Here is a 21992-nt window from a genome sequence, read left to right on the forward strand (position 1 = left end):
GCGCTTGTGCCATGCTAAGTGCACTTTGAAGCCACGTGAAGTGAACCTTATGGCGGGACCCCGGGGTCCCGAATAAACGGAAGTTAAAATCGTAATTAAAACATTTTTGGCGACTCCGTCCCACCGCGCACATAAACGCCATGACCCACCTGGCGCGGATCATTCTGTCGTGTCGTCCAAGCGCAGCAGAAGAAACGAAACTTTGATGAGTGCATCGTGTAGAGCTCGTCGAGAGGAATAGATTGCCGTATCGTTCGCCTTCAACAGACATAAAATGACGTCGCAACGCAGTTTATGCGAGAGCCCGGGAGCTAATGGCACCCAGGGTTCCACCATAAGGTTCAAGTGTCGTAGGCCTGCTAGCAGGTGACGGAACATACCCAGGTGTCATTGCTTGAGATGACTGGCTTATGAGGTAAAGTTTAGACTGAGTGTCCGAATCTGATCTGATCTGATCTCGGAAACTAAGTAAGCTTGAGCCTGGATAGTTTTGATGGGTGACCATCATGCACAATAGGTTGTTATAGGCTCTGTGGCAGCAGAAGGGCAGTTCAGCTAAATTTTATTGTACCATACTTTTATGATCACTACGCTACGAACCGAGTGACCCAAGTTAATTCCCGCTCAAGGTCAACACCAGTGCCGATTATATGAACCAATCCTGAACCTCAACTAGGTCGACTCAGCCTCAAATCAGTACCTGGTACGGTGTGTAAACATCGCCACTGGGGAGACAAAGGCGGCCGGGCATGGTGTTGGCCACCCACCCCCTCGTTTCCGTTCCTTCACCACTTGCCCAAACAGCCCGTTAAGGCCGTACGGGTGATCTTTGTCTTTGCACGCGTATGTGTGTGTAGAGTGCGTGGCGTGCGGTGCTGGCTACTGTGTGCCTGGGCCAACTGGCGATGAACGTGGTGGCCGAACTCGGGGAGTTGCGCTCTGCGTCCCGCGCCCTTCGATGCTGGCGCGAGTGGTGGCGCAGTGAGCTGAGCCAAAACCTCCGGTTCTGCCACCCATGCTGGCCACAGGTACGTGCAAACAAGAGTGAGCAGCAACAGCAATAGCCACCGTTCACCAATGAGTGGTGGAGATGTCGCCTGGGTGCTGGGCTCCAGGTTAAACTAATTATTTGGTGATGCTGCTTTGACAGCGGTGCACAAGTACAATTAACAAAAGCTCACATTTTTCAAAAACACTGGTCTTAAAAGGAAAAATATATATTAGCGGATGTTTCAGGCTGTGGGCCTTTTTCACAGCAATGAGGAGGGGTTAATTCCCAAAACAGCCACGATTTAACATTTTTTAAATGGTTTTTATTTTCAGAATGTGTTGAGTTTTTTGTTCTAGGTTAGGTTAATTTTGAGGTCATGTAAAGTGTCAAAACACTCGCTGGCAGGTATCATGTATACACGCGCACATGGTCACTTACACAGGTCGGCACACAAAAAACAATATCCCGCATAGCCTACACAGCTGTTGGGGCAAGTGCTGTTAGTGAGCGCCAATGAAGGTTGACACGGCACATAAGGGGGTGGGTGGCCAGCACTATGCTCGGCCGCTTTTGCCTCCCTAGTTGCAATATTTACACACCGTACCAGGTACTCATTTGAGGCTGAGTCGACTGTGAGCGGGAAACAAACTCGGGTCGCTAGGTTCGTAGCGCAATGCGCTAACCGCAACACCACCGCTCCCCACGTGCACAGACATACATAAACACAACCACACACGTGGTTGTATGATTAAATAATACAAATAATTACTTTTTTTCCCATAATATCCTCGTTTAGCCTCCAAGACCTTATTCTCAGTAGCTCAGCCAGATGGACTGGTTGCTCAGTTCTCTGGGTGTGGTTGCCTTTGTGAAGAAACCGGATAACCCCGAGAAATGTGAAACGTTTAATGTTTAAACACTGGCTATGTGAGGTCCACTTGCAGTGTGTGCATTTTGAAGTTAATAGGGGCATAATGGTCATCGGATTTCACTGTCAAAGGTAATTAAATTATTATGTTCAGCTTATTAAAATAAATTTGACACCCCCCCAAAAAAAAAGCACCTGACGGTCAGATTGTGCTGTTCGTTTTGGTTATAAGCGTCAGCAATAGATGTTGTTTTCCCTTGTATTGCAGGAGAAAATTTACTTGGAACAAGAGGTGAAGAAAATAAATAAAGTAAAGGCTAAGTATTTTGTGGGTTTTTGGTACGTATAGTGCACTACAATCACGCAGATGATGAGTGTTTCTCATTCTGCTCATAACTGGTGAACCAAAAGCAATCCATGAATGAGCAAGACACGCAAGATTCTCATTAAATATTTCGGCTTCGTAAAACTATTACTCAAAATATATAGCAAATATAAACATGTGTAAATTGTGATACAGGAAATACTGTTGTATGTATCGTAAGGCAAATGATTGGAACGACCTTCTTCATGGACATCACGAAAGATTTTTCAACAAAAATCAGTATATTTAAAAAAATGATATTTTTTATCTTGATTTGAACCTTTCGTGACTGCAGGAATCCATACTATTTGGTTCTTTCGGTAAAGTCACGTAGGTAGAAATAAAATTAAATAAAACGAATCACGACGTTTCGATCGCAACACAAGCAATCTTCATCAGGTGGAACAACCACAGCAAGAAAAAATGCTGAAGTAGGCGAGAGAGCTGCCGTGGCAAGGGGTTATATAGGTAAGAAAGGGGGGAGGAGCAAGGGGGGAGAGAGAGAGGGGGGGGGTGGAGCAGCGGAGCTGCGTGAGCGCTAGGGGGAGAAGAAGTGAGGCTGGGGGGGGGGGTAGACAGGGCTAGAAGTGGGAAGCTGAGTGTGGGACACGGGGGGGAAAGTAACTCGGAAAAATAGACTAGTACCCGGCAGGTATGACTGCAGGGATTCATCTTCTTGGTTCTTTCGGTAAAGTCACGTAGAAGGAAAATAGTAAAATAATAAAAATTAAACATAATAAAATAATTATCACGACGTTTCGGCCACAACGCGAACAGCCGTCTTCAGGTGGAGAACAGGTCTGTGGAGAAGGCAGAGTCTGCCTTCTCGACAGACCTGTTCTCCACCTGAAACGTCGTGAGAATTATTTTATTATGTTTTATTTTTATTATTTTATTACTTTCCTTCTACGTGACTTTACCGAAAGAACCAAGAAGATGAACCAGTTAAGGCTTTACCTGGTTAATAACATCCTTCCTAATAACATCTCTCTCGCCTACTTTAGCATTTTTTTTTGCTGTGGTTGTTCCACCTGATGAAGATTGCTTGTGTTGCGATCGAAACGTCGTGATTTGTTTCATTTTATTTCTAGCTACGTGACTTTACCGAAAGAACCAAAGAGTATGTAATTTTTAATCAATTTTATCCTTGATACACTTTTCTTTTTTACATGTGATACATCTGTATCATGTACGTTGTTGTTTGCCAATGGATGATGGTCCATTGTAGACGTGACCAAGAAACTACACTAACTAAATTTCGATTTAAAGCTTTCGTGACTGCAGGGATTCATCTTCTTGGTTCTTTCGGTAAAGTCACGTAACTAAACTATAGTACGTACTTTAAATGTTTATTTTCATAATGATAAATTCTTATTGATGTATTGGAATATGTTTGTCAGTCATTCTGCTTTTTCACTTGAGCATCAAAAGCAGCAGAAGCACCAGGCACTGTATATACACAGACGTGACTTTCTGTGATTGCTTGATAGGGCATCTCTGGACAGATATCTGAATTACAATATTTTTTATAATCAATTAAATATGTTTATCATACTACCATTATTTGTTTTGAAATGTTTGTTTTAATCTTCGTCATGAAAACTCAAGCAATTGAATGGATAGATCACTGTCTACAAAAATCGCATCGGCATGATACCAAAGGTGTCACGAACGTCTAGCGTGCCATCTCAAAGAGCGAGGAAGGCTAAAAGTAGAGTGATCAGTCTACCTCTGGCTTCTTTATGTGCTGTGAAGAAGGGCCATTGCTGCAAATGTCACCTATTATCTTTTTATTATAAAGGCCACAGTGTTATTGACGAACGCGATTAGTTTATTTGCTGCTTGTGTACCACTGCCAACGCAATATCACCGAACCATTTTCTCAACTCAAGGGGAGGCAGCGCTGCGACCGGATGAGTGTCGCCCCCTCGCTTTCCGCAGGAGCTTCCTCCACTGGCTGGTGTTAGTGCTCCTGCTGTCCCTGGTGGGACTCCACGTGGCCTTCATACTGAAACCGAGCTGGAACGACGCCCGGAGATATGACCACTTGGTTGCCATCACCATAATTCCACTGTGGCTCCACAACATGAAGCACCTACGTCCTTTCAAGTAAATCGCGAGCGGGGAACCTTTTTTAAATCCTTTATATTAAGTTCACTTGCTTGCTTGCTTGCGTGCTTACGACCGTGCAAATCTTTCGGTCGTTTTTTAACCCACTTCCCGTGATCCAATCGAGCTGACATTTTGCACACAGACTCGTTGTGCGTGACAATTTATTTTCGTGAAAATGTTTTTCTAAAATTTTACACTTTTTAGGAAAATGTTTTTCAGATGTAATTACCAATTGCTTAATGGTGGCTGGCAATCATCTGACCCATAGGTGGCAGCCATCTCAAGCCAGAGGACGAGAGGACTCTAGCCGCCACGCATATAAAGGATTTATAGTGAAAAACTTAGTATTTACGGGTTAATTTTTTTCCCTTACCGAGAGCCGAATTGGACGTTTAAATATTCATGGCCGGCCACGCGTGTGCGTGCTGACCAAGTATTAAGCGGCCCTTGCAGCAACATGTCACTGAACATTCAATATTTAGAAAGGGAGTTTCCAGTTTGAAAATATTTCCCTCTGGTGGCCGATTAGTGCAGCTAAGATTATTGCAGTGATGGGTAAATGTAGTTTGTGGGTCATATTCAGCAAAGAGGTAGTCCTCATGTGGCCTGGGTCATAAATGTCCCACTAGGGTTGCCACCTGTCATTTTTTATTTAGCTGTCCTGGCAAATATGTATCGTCTCCCTGGGACATTAAGATGCCCGGCTCTTGTCAGTTGCGTAACAACAATAATAACACGCCACTCAAAACGCCATCAACGGGGCGATCGAACATCGATCATCGATCTCCCGGTCTCAACAGCAACAACGCAACACACTCAAAACAAGGCATCCACTTGTAGTCCTCCCCTCTTCCGGAACTGTGAAATTTTCTCCTTCCCAACATATGTCCTGGTTTTTTTAAACCTCTGAAGGTGGCAACTCTATTCGTCACCTCTAAAGATAATGCAGTGCTGTCTTAAGTAGAAAGCCTGCAAGTGCAAAGACATGGCGAGTGTGACCCATCACTCGGCACAGCAACATCCTTCTTAACTGGCAGCTGTTTGTATTGTGGCCGCTGCTGCTGCTGCCTTATGATTCTGTCATCGAAACTGTTTGACGAGCTTTTGTTCACACATTTGTTCCGGTCACATGTGTGGTTCTGTGCAGGATCGTGGGCCCGTTGATTATCATCCTGGGAAAGATGGCTGTTTACATCCTCAAGGCGTTCTTCCTGTTTGGGCAGTTTTTCCTCGCGTTTTTCTTCTCGTTTTGGCTGATATTTGGCAGTAAGTCGTCGTTGGCTTCTACTACAAAACGTGACACTTCACATGTCCATCATGTACACAGCCTTGTGCAACAAAAAAAGATTACAAACACATGTGCAAACAGTTACACCCCTGTTACACAAAAAATACGCGGTTACATTTCCTACTTCACAGTGACTCGATTGGCGAAATAACTTTAATTTCTAAATTCTAAAACTTTATGCCCAACCCCCACTCCAGATTTCAGATGATCCAAATGTTCTGGTTAAACTTCTCACTTCGGATACGGTTCTGCGGCGTGTGGAACACTTCCTTCTGATATAAGGAAGCCACTGGAGCTATGCACTTTTAAATCATCTACATTGACGAACTCATTCTTTTAGAATAGCTTTTTGTGTTTAGTTGTCCTTCCTCCGCACCTCCGATTCGCGCGGTTGGCTAATTACAGTGCGAAAGAAGCTCAACATACATAAAAGCATGTCGCCCTATCTCGCATATTCCCTCCCATCAACAGCAAGATTACCCTCGCCTACCTTCAAGATGCACCATGGAGTCGCCCCTGCCTAGTTCTCCCCTCTCATCTCCGGCTACTCACCCGCAGCCAAGGCTTTCTATCAGTCCACATTTAGCCTCCGCTCAGAGGAGGGGTCACCCCTTCTCCTCTGCTGCCCCCTTAGTATGGAACTCTGTGTCCATCTTCAGTCCAGGCTCAAAATATTGCTCTTCTCTGCCAATAAAGGACCGCTTATTTTTCTTTACAATGTATATACACACACACATGCACACAATAAAAAACAAAGATAGCATTCTTTCACAATATAACGCATTGTGATTATTCGGCATAACAACCGCTTTATTTTATTAATTTCACCAGATAAAGACATAGCGTCGTTCAAGACTGTTCCGGCGACCCTCTTCACCATGTTCCGCATCAGCGTCGTGGACATGGACGAGTACGAGGCCATGCACAAGCGCGACTTCACGATGCTCTACATCCTGGTCGCCTCCTTCCTGAGCATCACCAACATCTTCGTCCACAACGCCATTCTAATCGCCATGCTCAACCAGGCCTACAAGCGGTGAGTTGGGCCTAGCGACCGACTCTGGCGGGGGCGATCGCCGTCGGCCGTCGAGTGAGCAGGTTGCGCAGTTGGTCTGGTGGGGCCCGGGCACCGATGGGCTACGAAGAGGATTGGCAAATATGAATAAGGGGCCCCATTTCAATCCTTGCACTAAGGCTCGCATCAATCACGCCACACCACTTGATGGTGGCGTTATACTTATCCATTATTCCCAGTCTTTGTAAGGCACGTTTAATGGTGACATCTGCGACGACAGATGTATCATACGTGAGGTGCCCGCCAGGAATTACACGGACAGAGAAAAAACGTGGATGAGTAAACATACGCAGGTTAGACACATCACATTGACTTGCTCATGCATATTCGGGTTGTACTCTGTGTTGACTTTCCAAAGAACCTCCGGGCCAGTAGAACGAAACGTCAGACATTAATCCGACAAAATGTGGTACAATCAAAAATCACATCAGAACTGCACAGGGCAACCGCGAAAAACTATGCGGTCATATAACATTGACTGTTAACAACAGTAATTGGGAATAGGTCTGACACATCCCTAGAAGGGATGATAGCCAACTGACAAGACTGGTGACGGAATGATAGGCAAGGGAGGGAACATGCCCAAGAAGGTGTCCAGTACTTGTGTCTCCCCACAGCGTGTCCCTGAACCCCGTGGGCAATGAGTATATGCAGCGAACCATCCTGCTGCTCTCCCTGGAGAAGAACCCGCTCTTCAGACGCAGGCGCGAAGCAACACGCGACCACATCCAGCACTGCGCTTGGTTAGAGTGCTCCTACGGGGCGGGTGACGAGGGGCCCGGCAGTGACGGCGGTGGCGGTGGTAGCAGTGGTGGCAAAGACGCGGCGCAGTTGGAGTATGGCAAAGTCTCGCTCAAAATCGAGGTGCGGTCATGGTGTGGTTATTTATTTGTGTTTTACATTCGTTTTTTCCCTCCCATAATTTGTATCAATTTGTGCTGTGAATTAGCGTTGCGTCATCACACGACGGATCCATTTGGAACTGTTGCAGAGCAATGCGTAACCCGATGATTAGAGAACTCCCAGCGGAAGGAGAGCTCATAGAACTGCTTCTGACATCCCTTCAAGTAATAAGAGAATAATTTATCTTTATAATGTATTGCCAATTTGATTAATTGCAGTTACCAGGAAGAGTTGATGGATGGATGCATGCATGCTTGTTCTGTAAAGAGGTTATTTACGTTGTATGTTTACCCAGGCTACGCTGGAGGGGATGGTATCGTCCCTGATGAATAGAAGTCCGACCAAGAGTGAGAATGAAGGGATCAGCACACCTCTTTCCTCTGCCGACGTCACCCATGACACACAAGGGTATCTACAGTACATTGCACAAAGAAACTGGAAAATTATTGTCAATCGAAGCTCGGATCTTACGTAAAAGCACCGAGTACTTAATATCTGAATATGGTGAGGTGTATCGTTTTAAGGAACAATTAAAAAACCATACTTAGCCACGAAACTATAATCTAATAGTAACACATTAAACAAAAATTGTAATCATATTGGATAATCTTTTCGAGAGTTATAACTGCAGATGGAAAGACCTTCTTTGGAAATCGCTAAGAATTCCACAAACTATCATGGGCATGCTTCTCCAAACATAAACAATAATACTACCACATTTATAAAACTTTATAAACTCCCAAATTGTATTGTATGCATGTTGCCATGAACGCATTGATGCTGCAACTATAACCATGGTAACATCACACCACGGAGGTGTGATGTCACCTTCCTTGCCTGGTATGTAGAAGTCAGGGATTCGATCCTGACCCTGATGCCTGTATATTTGGAGTTTGCATGTCTCTCTCCCCATAGTCGTGTGGATATTTTCTCCGGGTCCTCCGGTTTTTCCCTCCACATTTAGAAACATGCATTGAAATTCGATTTCGCTGATATAAATGTCCACGTATAAAGCCACTTTGTTGAGCTATCGTTTGTGGCCAGCTCGCTTCTGAGAAATATAGTAAGTCCCTCAATGGGCTCTACCTGGTAAGATAAAACATAATTTACTTTCATTTGTATATTTGTAAGTAATTTTTTTGCCTTTCCTATACTTTGCACTCGTATAGTGTTTCTGTACTGTTTGCTGGTGTAATGCTCTGACCCATCCCGACTGGACATGTGAAAAAGAGCTTTATATTTCGATTTAAAGCTTTCGTGACTGCAGGGATTCATCTTCTTGGTTCTTTCGGTAAAGTCACGTAGGAGGGAAATAATAAAAATAAAACATAAAATAATTCTCACGACGTTTCGGCCACAACGCAAGCAGCCGTCCTCAGGTGAAGAACAGGTCTGTCGGAAAGACAGCGTCCGACAGACCTGTTCTTCACCTGAGGACGGCTGCTTGCGTTGTGGCCAAAACGTCGTGAGAATTATTTTATTATGTTTTATTTTTATTATTTTATTATTTCCCTTCTACGCGACTTTACCGAAAGAACCAAGAAGAAGAGCTTTATAGCTCATCAGATTCCTCCACCAGGACACCCCACGTGCTGCCGGGAATCGAGTCCGTGCCGTCCACGCTGTGCCGCCTGCGGGAGGAGGCACAGGCGCTGTGCTCGGAGCGGCGTGCGGCGGCTCGGGGCATCCTGGAGGAGGCGCGGGCGCTGCGTGGCCGCCTGCAGGCGCTCGTGGACGAGAGGCCGAGCCGAGGACGGCGCCGTCACCAGCTGGGAAGGGAAGCGGCAGCGCAATAGTGAATGTAACTTGAGTGGAGGGGGAAGGTCTTCAGGAGCGGAGTACGCTAATCGGACAAGAGCTCAAGCAATTATCCTAAACATGGTAGCCAACCGCAGGTTATCGATGCACATAACCCTGACCACACGAGCCAATGGGACCCAAGCCTTACCCCCCCTAACCTTGCCCACTTGAGCCAGGAATTAACCTTAACCATAACCCTATCCCCACAACTAATTACCAACTCGTCATACATATAACCTAACCACACAAGCCAAAAAGAGCCTATCCCTTAAACATACTGGTCAAGCAAACCCTATCCCTACCTCAAACCTTAACGATTAGCCAACCAGACTCTAGCCCAACCACGATACCACTTACCCTAACCAGTCACCGATCCTATCCCAAAAGAAATACAAGCCCCACCTCAGGTACCTTCCACGTAGTCATGATCATTTCTGTCATCCTAAGCGTTTTAACAATTTAGAAATTGGAATCGGCTACACTTTGTAACGTTGGATAGACACATAATTGCGAGAAATTAACAGCGGCACGCCAGTGGAGAAACTCACCTACGCCAAAGGAACATGACATTTCTATAGTTGGTTCAGGGCTGCGAATGGTGAGAAGCGTCACCCCAATGCTCACAAGTTAATATTCTTTGACAATGATACAAGTATTGCCTTGTGGCAGCTTGGCTTAGTGTGGGTATGTTACTCAGCTTCGTAATTAAGCCCTGACAAAAATGAAGGGCGTGCAAATTGAACACTTACTGGTTGGAGACTAATCTAAAATGTACCCAATCTAAAGTTTGTGTGCAGTTCACAACCCACATCACAATAAGTAAAATGATAGTTGATTCTGAGTTTGGGTCACTGTTAGTAGAAATACACCAGAGTTTTTATAGGTCATGTTAATGCCACCTTAATGGGCTCTCACGGGCTAAAGGATTTATCATTGCTGTTCTTCGAGTGCAAAACTTATACTCGTACACCGATTTGTTACGCAAGGCCAGAACACGGCAACATTTTTGGCTGTGGAATCCTTCCCAGCTCTGCATGTTTTTAGCTCTGGCTAAAGTTGATTAGTCGGGTCGTATCTGTAAATTTGACCCAGTCACACATTACATTGACGTCCGCTTTCAACAGCAAAAGCTAGCAAGGGAACAAGTTTATTTTAACTGTTGTTTTATGACTTACAGTTAACGTTAATGAGTTCAACATTTTGTTAACTTCCATGTGCAAGTCTTTGCACAATAAAGCATATAAAACGAATCTAATTAGTGCAGTTATATTTTAATCTTAATGGGTTGAAGTGTATAAAATACAAACGAGACAAAAATCCCCCATATAGCCTCAACAGACTGTAGGAGCAAATACTGTTAGCGAGCACTTATGAAGGCCGGCACGCCACACAAGGGGTAAGTGGCCAGCACCACGCCCGGTCGCCTTTATCACCCGAGTGGTCCCTGATAATTGTCTTTTCGCACTCACATCGCCGGCTTTGAGGAACACAACGTAAAACTTCCCCGCATCTACGGCGTTTTCGATTCGGTTCAGCGGAGCCAAGTCGACAACATTGTGCGTGGCTGCGTAGTGGTTTGCGTGCTGCGCTACGAGCCCGGCGAGCCGACTTCCATTCCCGATCACGGCCAACACGAGTGACGATTTTCATTTTCGATTCGGCTCAGTTGAACTTGGCTCTGAGGGGGGTGGGACGTTTTGTACAACTCGTGCACGCGCCACCATCTTCTCAGTCCCATCGTGCTTGCTGTAATCGGTGCAGACTTTATCGCAGAATATCGTCGCAACGCTTCAACACACAATTCACCCAAAGTGAGATCTTACACATTTTAGGTTCAATCTTTTTAAAATGCTGTTTAAGATTGAGCTTTTTACACTAAAATGTTTAAAATGTCTATTAAAAAAAAACCTTTTAAAACGTACAGGGCTGCTTCGAAATGCTCGTAAAATGGTTTTCAATTAAGTGTTTAATGGTGTTTGAACTTGTGAACATTATGCGTTGTGAAGTATAGTACATGTACAGTACGTATTTTGGTTGCTATTTATTCTGGGAGAAAATTCCCAGTTTTACATGATTTCGTAATAATTCGCAACTTTCCAGCCCGAACCCCGACTTTTATCAGGGACCCCCCCCCCCCCCCCTTGTACTCGAGGTTGACTCGACCTTGGTGAGGCCCCAGGACCAGTTCAGATTGATCGAGAGCAGGAATTGAACCCAGGTTGCTGGGTTCGTAGTGCAGCCCGTTAACTGCTGCACTACCGCTCCCAGCATAACACACACACACACAAAAATCCCAAGTGAAAGTAGTTTTATAACAAATGTTTATTCGTAGCATGAATTGAGGATGATTTACAATAAGGACATGACTGATGTGCAAAGGGATTTAGAACTGAAATACAACCAAAGAACGCTAAAATTGAGTTGTGTGCCAGTGGCGTTTGCGTAAAGCAGTCTTTGAATCCAACACCACAGGAAAGCATGGAAGAATCTTCCCAAGGCCTTCAAATCCTGCAAGCAGAAGACAACAGTTGACGTGAGCATTTTTACTTGTGGCCAATTGCATCGGAGCTCACAATCTAAGCCTTAGACGTGGGAGCACCATTGGCCACTTGCACATAATTCCTTAAGGTTCATTTGCAACTTTGTTCACACTGATTTACATTGCAAACTAAGGGAAAATATCACTTCGTAGTTATAGCAACGACCACACAGGGCTTGCCAGATGTTTAAGGCTGCGAGGTGGCCAGTGGATGGCAGTGATGAGTCACCCCCCTCATAAGCATCGTGCGATTTCTCTGGTTTGAGATTTCCAATTTCCTCTCATACAAAGCCCAACACTCACGAATGGTATTGTTTCCCAACATTGAAATGCAGTACTCTTGAGACAAAATTGAGGTTCAGTTGAGGCTTACTTGGGTATATAACTGTCAACAATAATGCAAGTAAGTATTTTGTGCAAGTTACAAACCCCTTTTTTGTTCTGGGCTTCAGCTCCTCCGTGGCACTCCTAAGAAAGATGTAGTTCTTCTTCTGTGGGCTGTAGTACTCGTGACCCTGACAACATAAAGGACAAACGAACAAAAGGGTTATGAATGAAATATGGAACCAGCCCCCACAATAAACAAATTCAAAAGCTTTCGTCGATACACGGCTAGCTTGTATCCCCGGTCTGTCTGACATGAGCTTTAAGTTGTCATATCGATTTTTTTTTACTTTAAAGTCTCAAGTGAGCCACAAGGATACATTGACACAACAAGACGTTTCGAGACTTTCATCCAGAACAGATCGTGGCTGATGATACATTACAGACACGGTAATGGCTATTTAAGCTCATGGAACATTGAAGACTGTGCGAATGAGAGAAAACGTACGAGACAAAACAGGCAGCACACACACGACTGAAATAAAAAAACGGGACCAAAAAAATAATTGGTTTTCGAATCTGATAGCAAGCCTAAATAGTGGCAATTCATCGTGTCGCGACAGATAATCCTTAAACGCCTAGCTTCGTCTTGAAACGATCTGAGAGACTGAACAGCGGAGCGAGCGCATGCACACACGTAACATCACAAGGGCTTCTGGTAAGGGCAGATGAACTGACCTTGGACCAGTCATAGCTGGAGGAATAGGCGAAGATGTTGCCGTTGTTGTTGATGGAGCAGGCCGTGATGGGCTGATCCAGCTGCTCGGAGGTTTTCAGCTTGGTCCGCGCGTCCTTGTCCCAGAAGCTGAAACGGCCGTCGGAGCCCACCGTCGCTAGCGTGCCGTGCACTGGGTGGAATGCAATTCCGTTGACCTTGTGACACGAAAAAGTAACACGCACGCACCGGGTCAATGACAGATTCAATTAGATAAGCTCTGCGTGCGTACGCATTTATGTTGAACTTCTTTCGAACCCGTATGTAGCCAACCGTGCTTATCGGAGGTCAGCACGGTTAGCATCAACTGCCCATTACAGGAGCTATTGATCTGCAACAGGCCAACCTGTAACAGGCCAAGAGCCAAAAGGTATCCATGAGTTCTGCAAAGAGTCAAGTATATATGTGTGTGTGTGTGTATATATACTGACAGTTTCCAGCACAGGAGAAATTGATCATTCTTTGCTAATGTGATAGTATGTTCTATGTTATGCCCCTTCGATAGACCCGGATGTGGGTATATTTAAAACCGCATGTGGGCTCAAGAGATGCCAGTTGGCCACCACTGCTCTATAGCAATGGCCTGTAGATGCTATTATGACCACTGTTAAGACCTTTTCCCAACATTTCTTCGTCTTGCTTTTTTTTTTATCAATTGTATGAGAGCAGCAAGTGGAGTGGTGGCACAATCGTTAGCGCTCTCCATGTTATAAACTTGATTAATAATTGATTACTGGAGTTGAATTGTCGGTCATGGCTAAGTGGTGAGTTATATCTAAAATTATACCGAGCCTTCCCTTCACCAACCTGCACTGACCAGTGTGGTGAAGTATGGTCAAACAGCTTTCATATTGGACACTGCACAGGAGGCCTTTATCCAGCAATACTGACAGACAGCTGTATATATAGCTGTGATATCAATGTTACGTGATGAGATATAAAAAGAGGTATGCATTTGTAACTCACGCAGAAAGCAGTGAAACATTACCTTCTTTCCAAAAGCCCCAGAAATTGTAATCGCAGAACTAATTTTAACCGTCCCTTGCAATTTTTACATGGCCGGCACGGTGGTCATCGTATCACAATGAAATAAAACGTGTAACCAGTTGGAATATGACGACTCAACCAACAGTAATTGTGGATGTGCAATCACCAGTAAACAGGCTACACTGGAGAACCCTGTTACAGGTAGGAACAACAGTTCCACACTGCCCACCAGGGATTACTTGTCTGTCTGTCGTGCATAGCCACGCCCTCGATTTGTATTTCATAGAGCGCTTCAGGCGGGCTCAGCACCACGTGACGCGCAGCGTGACACGGATTGCACGAATGCTCCGTCCAACCAAGTTCCTATCTGCCCACTCTGAAGGAACGTGTTTAAATAATGGGTGACTGAGACCTGGATATGGACCCAGTTTCAGTCGAGCCAGCTCGGTACAAGTGTAATGAGGCCCCCTAAGCCGGGGACCCCCTCCGACATTCATTATGATGAACACACAAGAAAACAAACACATTGATGGCACTCACCGCATAAATATCCTGGGGACCCGTTTGACCATTGGAGCGATGGCACTTGAATGTGAAGTTATCTTTGGCTCTGCAACAATATTTGTGAAACATGGGCAACTCGTGAGCTCGGTATTATGGCGGCCACTTTATGCCAATGCCATCAACTCGTTTTTAAGTCGCAGTTGCTGAGTAGAGGGCCCAAAGGCCCAAATGTATGTATGTCCACCTTCTTTCATATCGTACGCAGCCAACCGTGTTATTCAGATGTGCGGGGGAAGGACAACAAACGAAACACACACTAAACAAAAATAGCAAGTGGCCAGCAACGAACAGCACTATTTAAGGAGTATCATATATTTGGTGAACATGTATTGAATTGGGCAGGTTCATAATAGCTTGATAAAAGCGAAAGAAGCAGAAAGAGAATGGTTTGACCTGCAGTGTGGCGATTGAGACACTGTGTGGATGAGATGAAAAAATCAGTCCGGTAGACCGAGTGCTCAATATCGGTGGAGGAATCAATAAGTGAAGTTCATGGGAACAGTGACCATGGTAGTAGCGATATAGGAGTTATAAGGAGGCAACTGACCGCTGGTGAGCGAGTGACTGGAGCAAAATCAGGCAGTGATGGATCATCAAGTCATCCTGACTGCTTTAAATGTAATGCTATCAAGTGGTTGCGACACCTGGATTATGATAACAGTTATATTCTTTGGGTCTTTCGGTAAAGCCACGTAGATAAAAAATAAATATCACGACGTTTTGATCGCAACACAAGCAATTGTCATCAGGTGAAAAAAAAGTGGGAGAGCTGCTGAGGCAGGAAAAAAACGTGAATTTTTTATTATTTTTCTATCTATGTGGCTTTACCGAAAGAACCAAAGAATATGAATTCCTGCAGTCACGAAAGCTTTAAGTCAAGACAACAGTTATACATCACATTGTAGTAGTAATAATTGTTCAGAGTATTAAGACGGCTTTGGCAGGGAGAAAAAAAAAGCCAAGCATCTCTAACGCCTCCTTAGCGAGAACAGCAACAAAAAATAGTGATAGCTCGCGCGAAAGTAGCTGTTGTCCCTTACGGATTGGCGGGCTGGATGTACTGGATGGCTACTCTGCCCTCGATGCTGCCCAGTGCAAATCCCGTCGGCTTGTTCTGCTTGTCCATGAAAATAGCCACACAGCGATGCTGCAAATACAAACACCAGACGTCCAAGTCACATTAAGCACCACCTATGATGACTAAAAATCACAATAATTGTTGCCGTAATTGGCTCTCACCTGATTGAGTAAAGAATTGGTAGACAATTTATTTTCCACTTCTCTCGGGGCTTAAAATAATGCATACCAATTCAAGGCGGGAATTATCTTGGGAACACTCTAATACAAATTATAATTTTGTAATGTGTTTTTAAATATTTGGTCATTAAAAAAGCTGTGTACTAACTTACCCGAGTGAATAATGTGGTATTTTCTGAACACAGAACTTAAGTGTTTGCTCATAGCAAGCACAGAGATGACATTTTAATTGGTGAGAACTTGGTGGATTGGGTGACCCCATTAAATTCTGAGCCCACTCGCACAACAGAGGCAATAAAAACGATAACGGAGGTAACAATGTAGTTTTTCTAAGCATAACAATTTACAGTTCATGGCCAGTTCATTGCCGGATAAAGGCTTCACCACGCCATATCAGTCATGGGGTTGACCATAACTTCCTCAGTGCGAGTTCCTAAGATTCCAAGGACCGGTTCAGATGTCGCTTGTCGTCGGTGTTAGCCACGGCTGATAATCAAACTGGGGTTGATGGCGCTATTGCACCAGATTCAGAGTGCAGCGTAAAGGCCACTGTGATACTGCCCCCCCTCCCTCCCGTCTCTATGCAGTAATATGCACGTATAACAGAGGTCGCAAACGGGTTTTGATTCCTTACCCGTACCTGTACCCGGCCGCACCAGGGTCGCAAACGGGTACCCGTACACGGCCGTACCCGTACCCTACCCGGCCGGGTACGGGTATCGGGTACCTGATTGCGACCTATGGGATGAAGCCATGTTGCAGGCGCGGGTGGGTTGATTCTAGGAACTTGAATTGTGAGAAGAGACAAGACGTTGGGAAATGAGTGACAAACAGTTACTCACCAGTGACTCACGGTCTACCCGTACCCGGCCGCACCAGGGTCGCAAACGGGTACCCGTACCCGTACCCGGCCGGGTACGGGTAGCCGGGTAGGGTACGGGTATCGGGTACCCGGTTGCGACCTCTGACGTATAATCACTATGCACATGCAAGACACAATCTGTGGTTTGAAGCAGACCTGGTGCTTGAGTGGGGAGTCGATGCGTTTGTATTCCGAGGGCTGGTTCTCGAGCTGATACACCACGAGCCCACGCTCGGCTGTTGCCACCACAGCCATGGGGTAAACCTGAGACAAACACACACACTTTTCACTTCGGCCGTACTGATATAACTACACGCATACAAGCAAGCCAACTCCACAGTGTGTGGTCATTTGTTTAATATACATTTTTATATTTTCTCCAATTTTACTTCCAATCGTGCAAATGGCATTACGCTTGTCACGAGACGGATTAAATTCCATTCAGAACTATCGCACAGCGGTGCGTCACTCAGCGTTTGAGAATGGCCTGTGAAAAGACTACTTCAGACGTTCTCTGAACGGTCCCTTATTCACAGTATGCAGACCACGTCCCACTATTGTGGTGCAAGTCCTATGACAATAAATCCTACATTCGTAATACTCAGAGTTGGAATAAGTCAAATGAAGCAACAAATATATTTTCATGATGGGGCTTGCGTAGTAATTGATTACTTGGCTGAGATCATCAACTCACTATATTTGAGAATCTGTTTTAAATATCGAAGGCTGAAACTCAATATTGAACTCTGTATCTCAGTCAATTTTCGCTCGATGGGAGTTCGCTCATGCTCCTCTGCTGCTCCTATGGTCTGGGACACCCTTCGCCAAGACATCTGTCCTGTTGACTCCCCCTGCCCCAGTTCAAGTCCAGGCTCAAGATGTATTTTTTTTACTCTGCCTCTGACTACTATATAAAATAAATATGCCACGTTTCTGCATAGCAATGCATTTTAGATGCTAATTGAATCCAAATTGTACTTTATCGTATCTGGTGTTCTAACGTGGAGGTATGTGCCTCCTGAATCACACGGCAACCTACAGTGCTTGCATTAACAATGACTGACGGCGGTTCATCGTGTGACACGTCTAAGTCTTTGTTGGGTATCCAAAAGGCGAGTGAATGGATTCGTACCACATCAGCGCAGTAGCACCTCTCTGGCAGCTGAATGGTGAGCAAGGGGTTTGGAGTGCGCGTGTCCCAGAACTGTAGAGACAACAATGCAAACAAACCAGCAGGGACAATTATTGCACAAGTAATGGCGCGACAGAAAAAAAAAGCTATAGGGTTAAGAAAAATAAACTCGTCTGTATTTACCACCACATTCTATTTCAGAAATTGAATATTTTGTCTGGAAGGCTTTTGGTGGACAAAATGGTGAAGAATAAATGTCTCGGAAGCTTTCACAATCGCACAAACCTTTAAGCTTTTATCCCAGCTGCCTGTCATAATGCAGCTATAGCTTGGTGCCTTGATCCAATGTATTGTCTTTATTGGTCCATCATGCTGCAACACATAAAACATCAAGACGCGTTATACAAGACAACAGCACAGAAGCAATTGCAATTTTAATTAAAATAAGAGTAGGTGATATCTGTCCTATGCCCAATTTACCCAGGATGGGTCTGATCTCACCAGATCTCGGAGGCCAGGGGAATGTGTGGATGGGTGACCACTACGCAGCCAAGTTGGCATAGGTGGCAGCAGGGCTATGTGATGGCTAGCAGAGGACAGTGGAGCAAAATCCAATGTTGTACTATGAATCTGCATGCCCATTTCTATGCACCTTGCCTTTACCAAACCGACAGTGACCAGCATGGTGACGTATGGGTCAATTACCTCCACGACCCGCTCACTGTGGCAGTCATCCAGTACTGGATTGGCCGCAGGGTTCGACGTGTAGAATATATTTACGTTCTACTGTTCAACTACACACAAAGAGTAAACGAACCACTGACCTGTGCAACCTGGATAGCCTGATTGCTGTTCAGATCCCACATCTTGGCCGTCTTGTCACTGGACGCAGTAAACACTTTTGTTCCATCCTGAAACAAACACACAGTGAAAATGCCTCCGTGTGCACATAAACCCACGCAGGCAGCCTCCTCGCAAAAGGGCAAAGAGAATGTAAAATCCTCGACATTGGGGGTGTATCCAGTTGAACGATGAATGACGTCACCACTCACGTCACTCCAGCAGACGTCCAGTATGGGCCCTGTGTGCATCTGCTGGGCCTTGGGAATGGTCTGTCCACTGTCCTGCACTTCCCAGCAGCGAACCTGCAGCGAGACGACACAGTGACGTTAAACCTGTTTGCTGTTACGATGTTTAATTGTACACGCATTGCCATTTGTCAATCCTTTGCTGGATGAGGCCTCCTCACTCCACGGTTGGCTACGTACCGTGCGAAAGAAGTTCAACATACATACAAGAGGTCGTGGATGTTATATGACCATATTTCATCACCATGCTTGTCAGTGCAGTGAAGGCAGGGAGTATATAGAGTACCACAATTGTTTTTCTGTACTACCTTCTGATGCCCACGACTTAGCACGTTTGTCAATGACAAACGTGGCTTACATAGTGGTCAGCCATCAGAGTAAAATCCTTCAGGTAACATTTTTTTGCCATACTAGGGTGTGTACTCTCCCAAACTTCCTGCGACATTGAAATGTTTGCTGCGTGGCAGTCAACCGATATTTCAATTATCAAAGATGAATAAAGCTGAATTAAGCGAATAACCAACATTAATGCAATGGTTCAACAGTCATTGGTAGCCTGAGTTTAAACCATACACTCAGTACAAGTGAGAACCTGGTTTAATCACAGGCTGGATTCGAAGCCAGATTCTTGGTGGCGCCAGCTCAGGAGTTAGAATGAAACTATAAGCTGAACTAAATTTAATTTTACCAGGTAAGGCCCACTGAGATAGCTCTTTTTCAGAAAGGGCCTGGCTATCACAAATGATAACTCAACAATGGTGGCTTAACATCATGTGGAAATGTATAGCAGCCAAATACTCTATGCGCATGTTTCTAAATGTGGAGGGGAAAACTGGAGGACCTGGATAAAAATCCACACGACCACGGGGAGACACGCAAACTCCAAATATATAAGCGTCGGGGTTGGGATCGAACACCACGAGCTCTTGCATACCAGGCGAGGGCATTAACATCTCGTCACTGCGGCACCTTTTAAAGTTCTGACGTCTGAGCCACCGGGTCACCTCGGCTGCACTGCATCCCTCAAGGCCACAGCATGCTGCCTGCCACCACACTCTGCCTCACTCACATCATTCGCCCAGGAACCCGCGATGAGGTAGTTTCCGGGCAGAGCGGCGGGGCTGAACGACAAGCAGCTGATGCTGTCATCTGGCGGAGAAGTCACCTCGATGTCCTACGAGACGGGGGTTAGCGACAGGTCACCACTGCATGCACACGCAACGCTCCTCCATTCTAATACACTCAGTGAACCACTGACGCTTTTGCAACACATCAGGAAAATAAAACAATTTTAAGTGAAAATATAATAAAATTCAGTTTTCTTTTTCTTGCAATGGCATGAATAGCAAGACGTGTTATTCTTTTGTTGACATCAATTGTACAAACCATATCTAAACATCCTACATATTCAGCGGTAAGAATATGCGTGTGGCTATTGAGTGCACAGGCAGTGCAATTGCACCAGGGTGCATGGGCTGGAGAGGCCCAGGTGCCGGGCCAGAGTGGAATTAGACAGTCCCCCCCCCCAACACAATTCTTGCTCACTCCATGGACAATGCCCAATGACTCTATGCTCTTATAAAGAACGTTTATTTTATTTTTTTATAGCTGATCCCATTCAGCAAAACCGATCAGCACGGGCGCGTGAAAGCGGTGACCACGGGGATGTGTGTTGCACTGCCCACGAGTAAAACGACATGGCAGTACATGCGTCACTCTTGACTGCCTAAGTTCATCAAATGTCTCTCATCGGGTAACTGCAAACCCAGCGGTGGTGACGACGACGACGATGGTGGTGGTGGTGATTGCAATTGCCGTGATCGAGGCGAAAATCGCACGCGTAGAGAAGTGTTACCACCTTCATTGGGTTGTGGTTGTCCGTAGCCGCGTTTCCAAACATAGTGTTTCCTCCAAACCCCGTGCTGGTGCCAAACAGACTCATATTTACACCTGGAAAAGAAAAGAAAATAACAACAACAATTAAGAGGCGAAAATGGGTGTCAGTCTGATCAATGAACCAAGACGCCGATTGAATGGATTTCTTGGTATCTACCGCATCACACACGCGGTTATCCTGAACGGGCAGCTTCATTATAACTCACAACGATTAATCCCCACATCAAACTCGCACATTTTTTGGTTGAATAATAAAATACCAGCAAATAAATACGAGCACAAAAAACATTAAAATCGCGCCGTTTCGAAAGCTTCTTTATGGATGGCGGCGTTACGCCGACGCCGGCCTCGCCACGCGGTCGGGGGCCGCCTACGCGCTCAGGATCGGTAGCCCGACCAGGCAAGACCGGTGCTCGACCTGCGGCCTACCCGGCCTCTTGTCCCGCGGGGGAGGCGACGCGATAACACGAACGGCTCGTGCGACCACCCGGGTCCGCTCTCACCTTGACCCGCTGGGTTCGACACCGACTCCGCCGGACACGGGAACGGCTCAGGAGGCGCGAGAGGCGCGCATTTGCAGCCCAAAACGAAGCACGTTTGCAGAATTTTAGAGCGCTTCGGCAGAGCTGAGCGGGAGCCGCTTCCATTGGACGGGGCAGGTCACGTGGCGTCAGTAGGAGTGGGCGGGGCTTCATACCCAAATCTTTAAATTGATTCATTCATTCTCTTTGGTTCTCAAGATTCATTTATTCTTTCATTCATTCACCCACTCACCCCACCATTATTTATTACATTAATTCGTTCATTTATTCACCCACTCACCCCACTTTTCATTAATAAATTAAGTAATTCGTTCATTAATTCACTCACCTACTCACCCTTTATAAATTCAATTCATCTTCTTGGTTCTTTCGGTAAAGTCACGTAGAAGGGGAATAATAAAATAATAAAAATAAAACATCATAATAATTCTCACAACGTCTGTCGGAGAGACAGCGTCTGAATGAGCACCACCATTCTTGGCAACGTATATTTAAGCTGGGTTGGAGGGGGAAGGGCGCCTTGACAAAGGAATTTGCATATCAAGAGGAATTGTCAAGGCGCCCTTCCCCCTCCAACCCAGCTTAAATATACGCTGCCAAGATATTAACTCACTATAACTAAACT

The 21992-nt window shown here is 45.4% G+C and overlaps 2 protein-coding genes across 2 annotated transcripts in view; one reads left to right on the top strand and one right to left on the bottom strand.

Annotated features, from left to right (window-relative positions):
- Positions 1–11322, top strand: part of LOC144722399 (uncharacterized) — a 28210-nt gene extending 16888 nt beyond the window's left edge. The window contains exons 13-20 of the mRNA XM_078600638.1: positions 858–1028; positions 2128–2198; positions 4165–4332; positions 5483–5601; positions 6455–6659; positions 7316–7562; positions 7897–8009; positions 9181–11322. Of these exons, the coding sequence (XP_078456764.1) occupies positions 858–1028; positions 2128–2198; positions 4165–4332; positions 5483–5601; positions 6455–6659; positions 7316–7562; positions 7897–8009; positions 9181–9397 (1311 nt within the window). The 3' untranslated portion in view covers positions 9398–11322. The remainder of the gene's footprint in view (positions 1–857; positions 1029–2127; positions 2199–4164; positions 4333–5482; positions 5602–6454; positions 6660–7315; positions 7563–7896; positions 8010–9180) is intronic.
- A 386-nt stretch (positions 11323–11708) lies between these two features.
- LOC144722400 (mRNA export factor-like) lies at positions 11709–21525 on the bottom strand. Its single transcript, XM_078600640.1, has 13 exons — positions 21329–21525; positions 20788–20879; positions 19999–20103; positions 18894–18986; positions 18666–18752; positions 18127–18213; positions 17842–17913; positions 16866–16973; positions 15631–15737; positions 14567–14636; positions 13003–13197; positions 12370–12455; positions 11709–11909 (listed from the first exon to the last, which is right to left on the bottom strand). Exons 2-13 carry the CDS (start codon positions 20869–20871, stop codon positions 11903–11905), a joined length of 1101 nt encoding a protein of 366 aa, XP_078456766.1. The 5' UTR covers positions 20872–20879; positions 21329–21525; the 3' UTR covers positions 11709–11902.
- Between the last annotated feature and the right edge of the window lie 467 nt (positions 21526–21992).

The sequence above is a fragment of the Lampetra planeri genome, chromosome 14, assembly GCF_965212315.1.
Source record: "Lampetra planeri chromosome 14, kcLamPlan1.2.h2, whole genome shotgun sequence".
Classification (NCBI taxonomy): Eukaryota; Metazoa; Chordata; class Hyperoartia; order Petromyzontiformes; family Petromyzontidae; genus Lampetra; species Lampetra planeri.

What these genes read in the sequence shown, in the direction of transcription:
- LOC144722400 (XM_078600640.1), bottom strand. Translation starts at nt 20,871, where the DNA reads ATGAGTCTGTTTGGCACCAGCACGGGGTTTGGAGGAAACACTATGTTT. An exon ending in AGGCTATCCAGGTTGCACAG is followed by an intron (nt 18,214 to 18,665) that starts GTCAGTGGTTCG and finishes TATGTGTTGCAG; the next exon opens with CATGATGGACCAATAAAGAC. An exon ending in GTCCCCAGGATATTTATGCG is followed by an intron (nt 13,198 to 14,566) that starts GTGAGTGCCATC and finishes TCGTGTCACAAG; the next exon opens with GTCAACGGAATTGCATTCCA.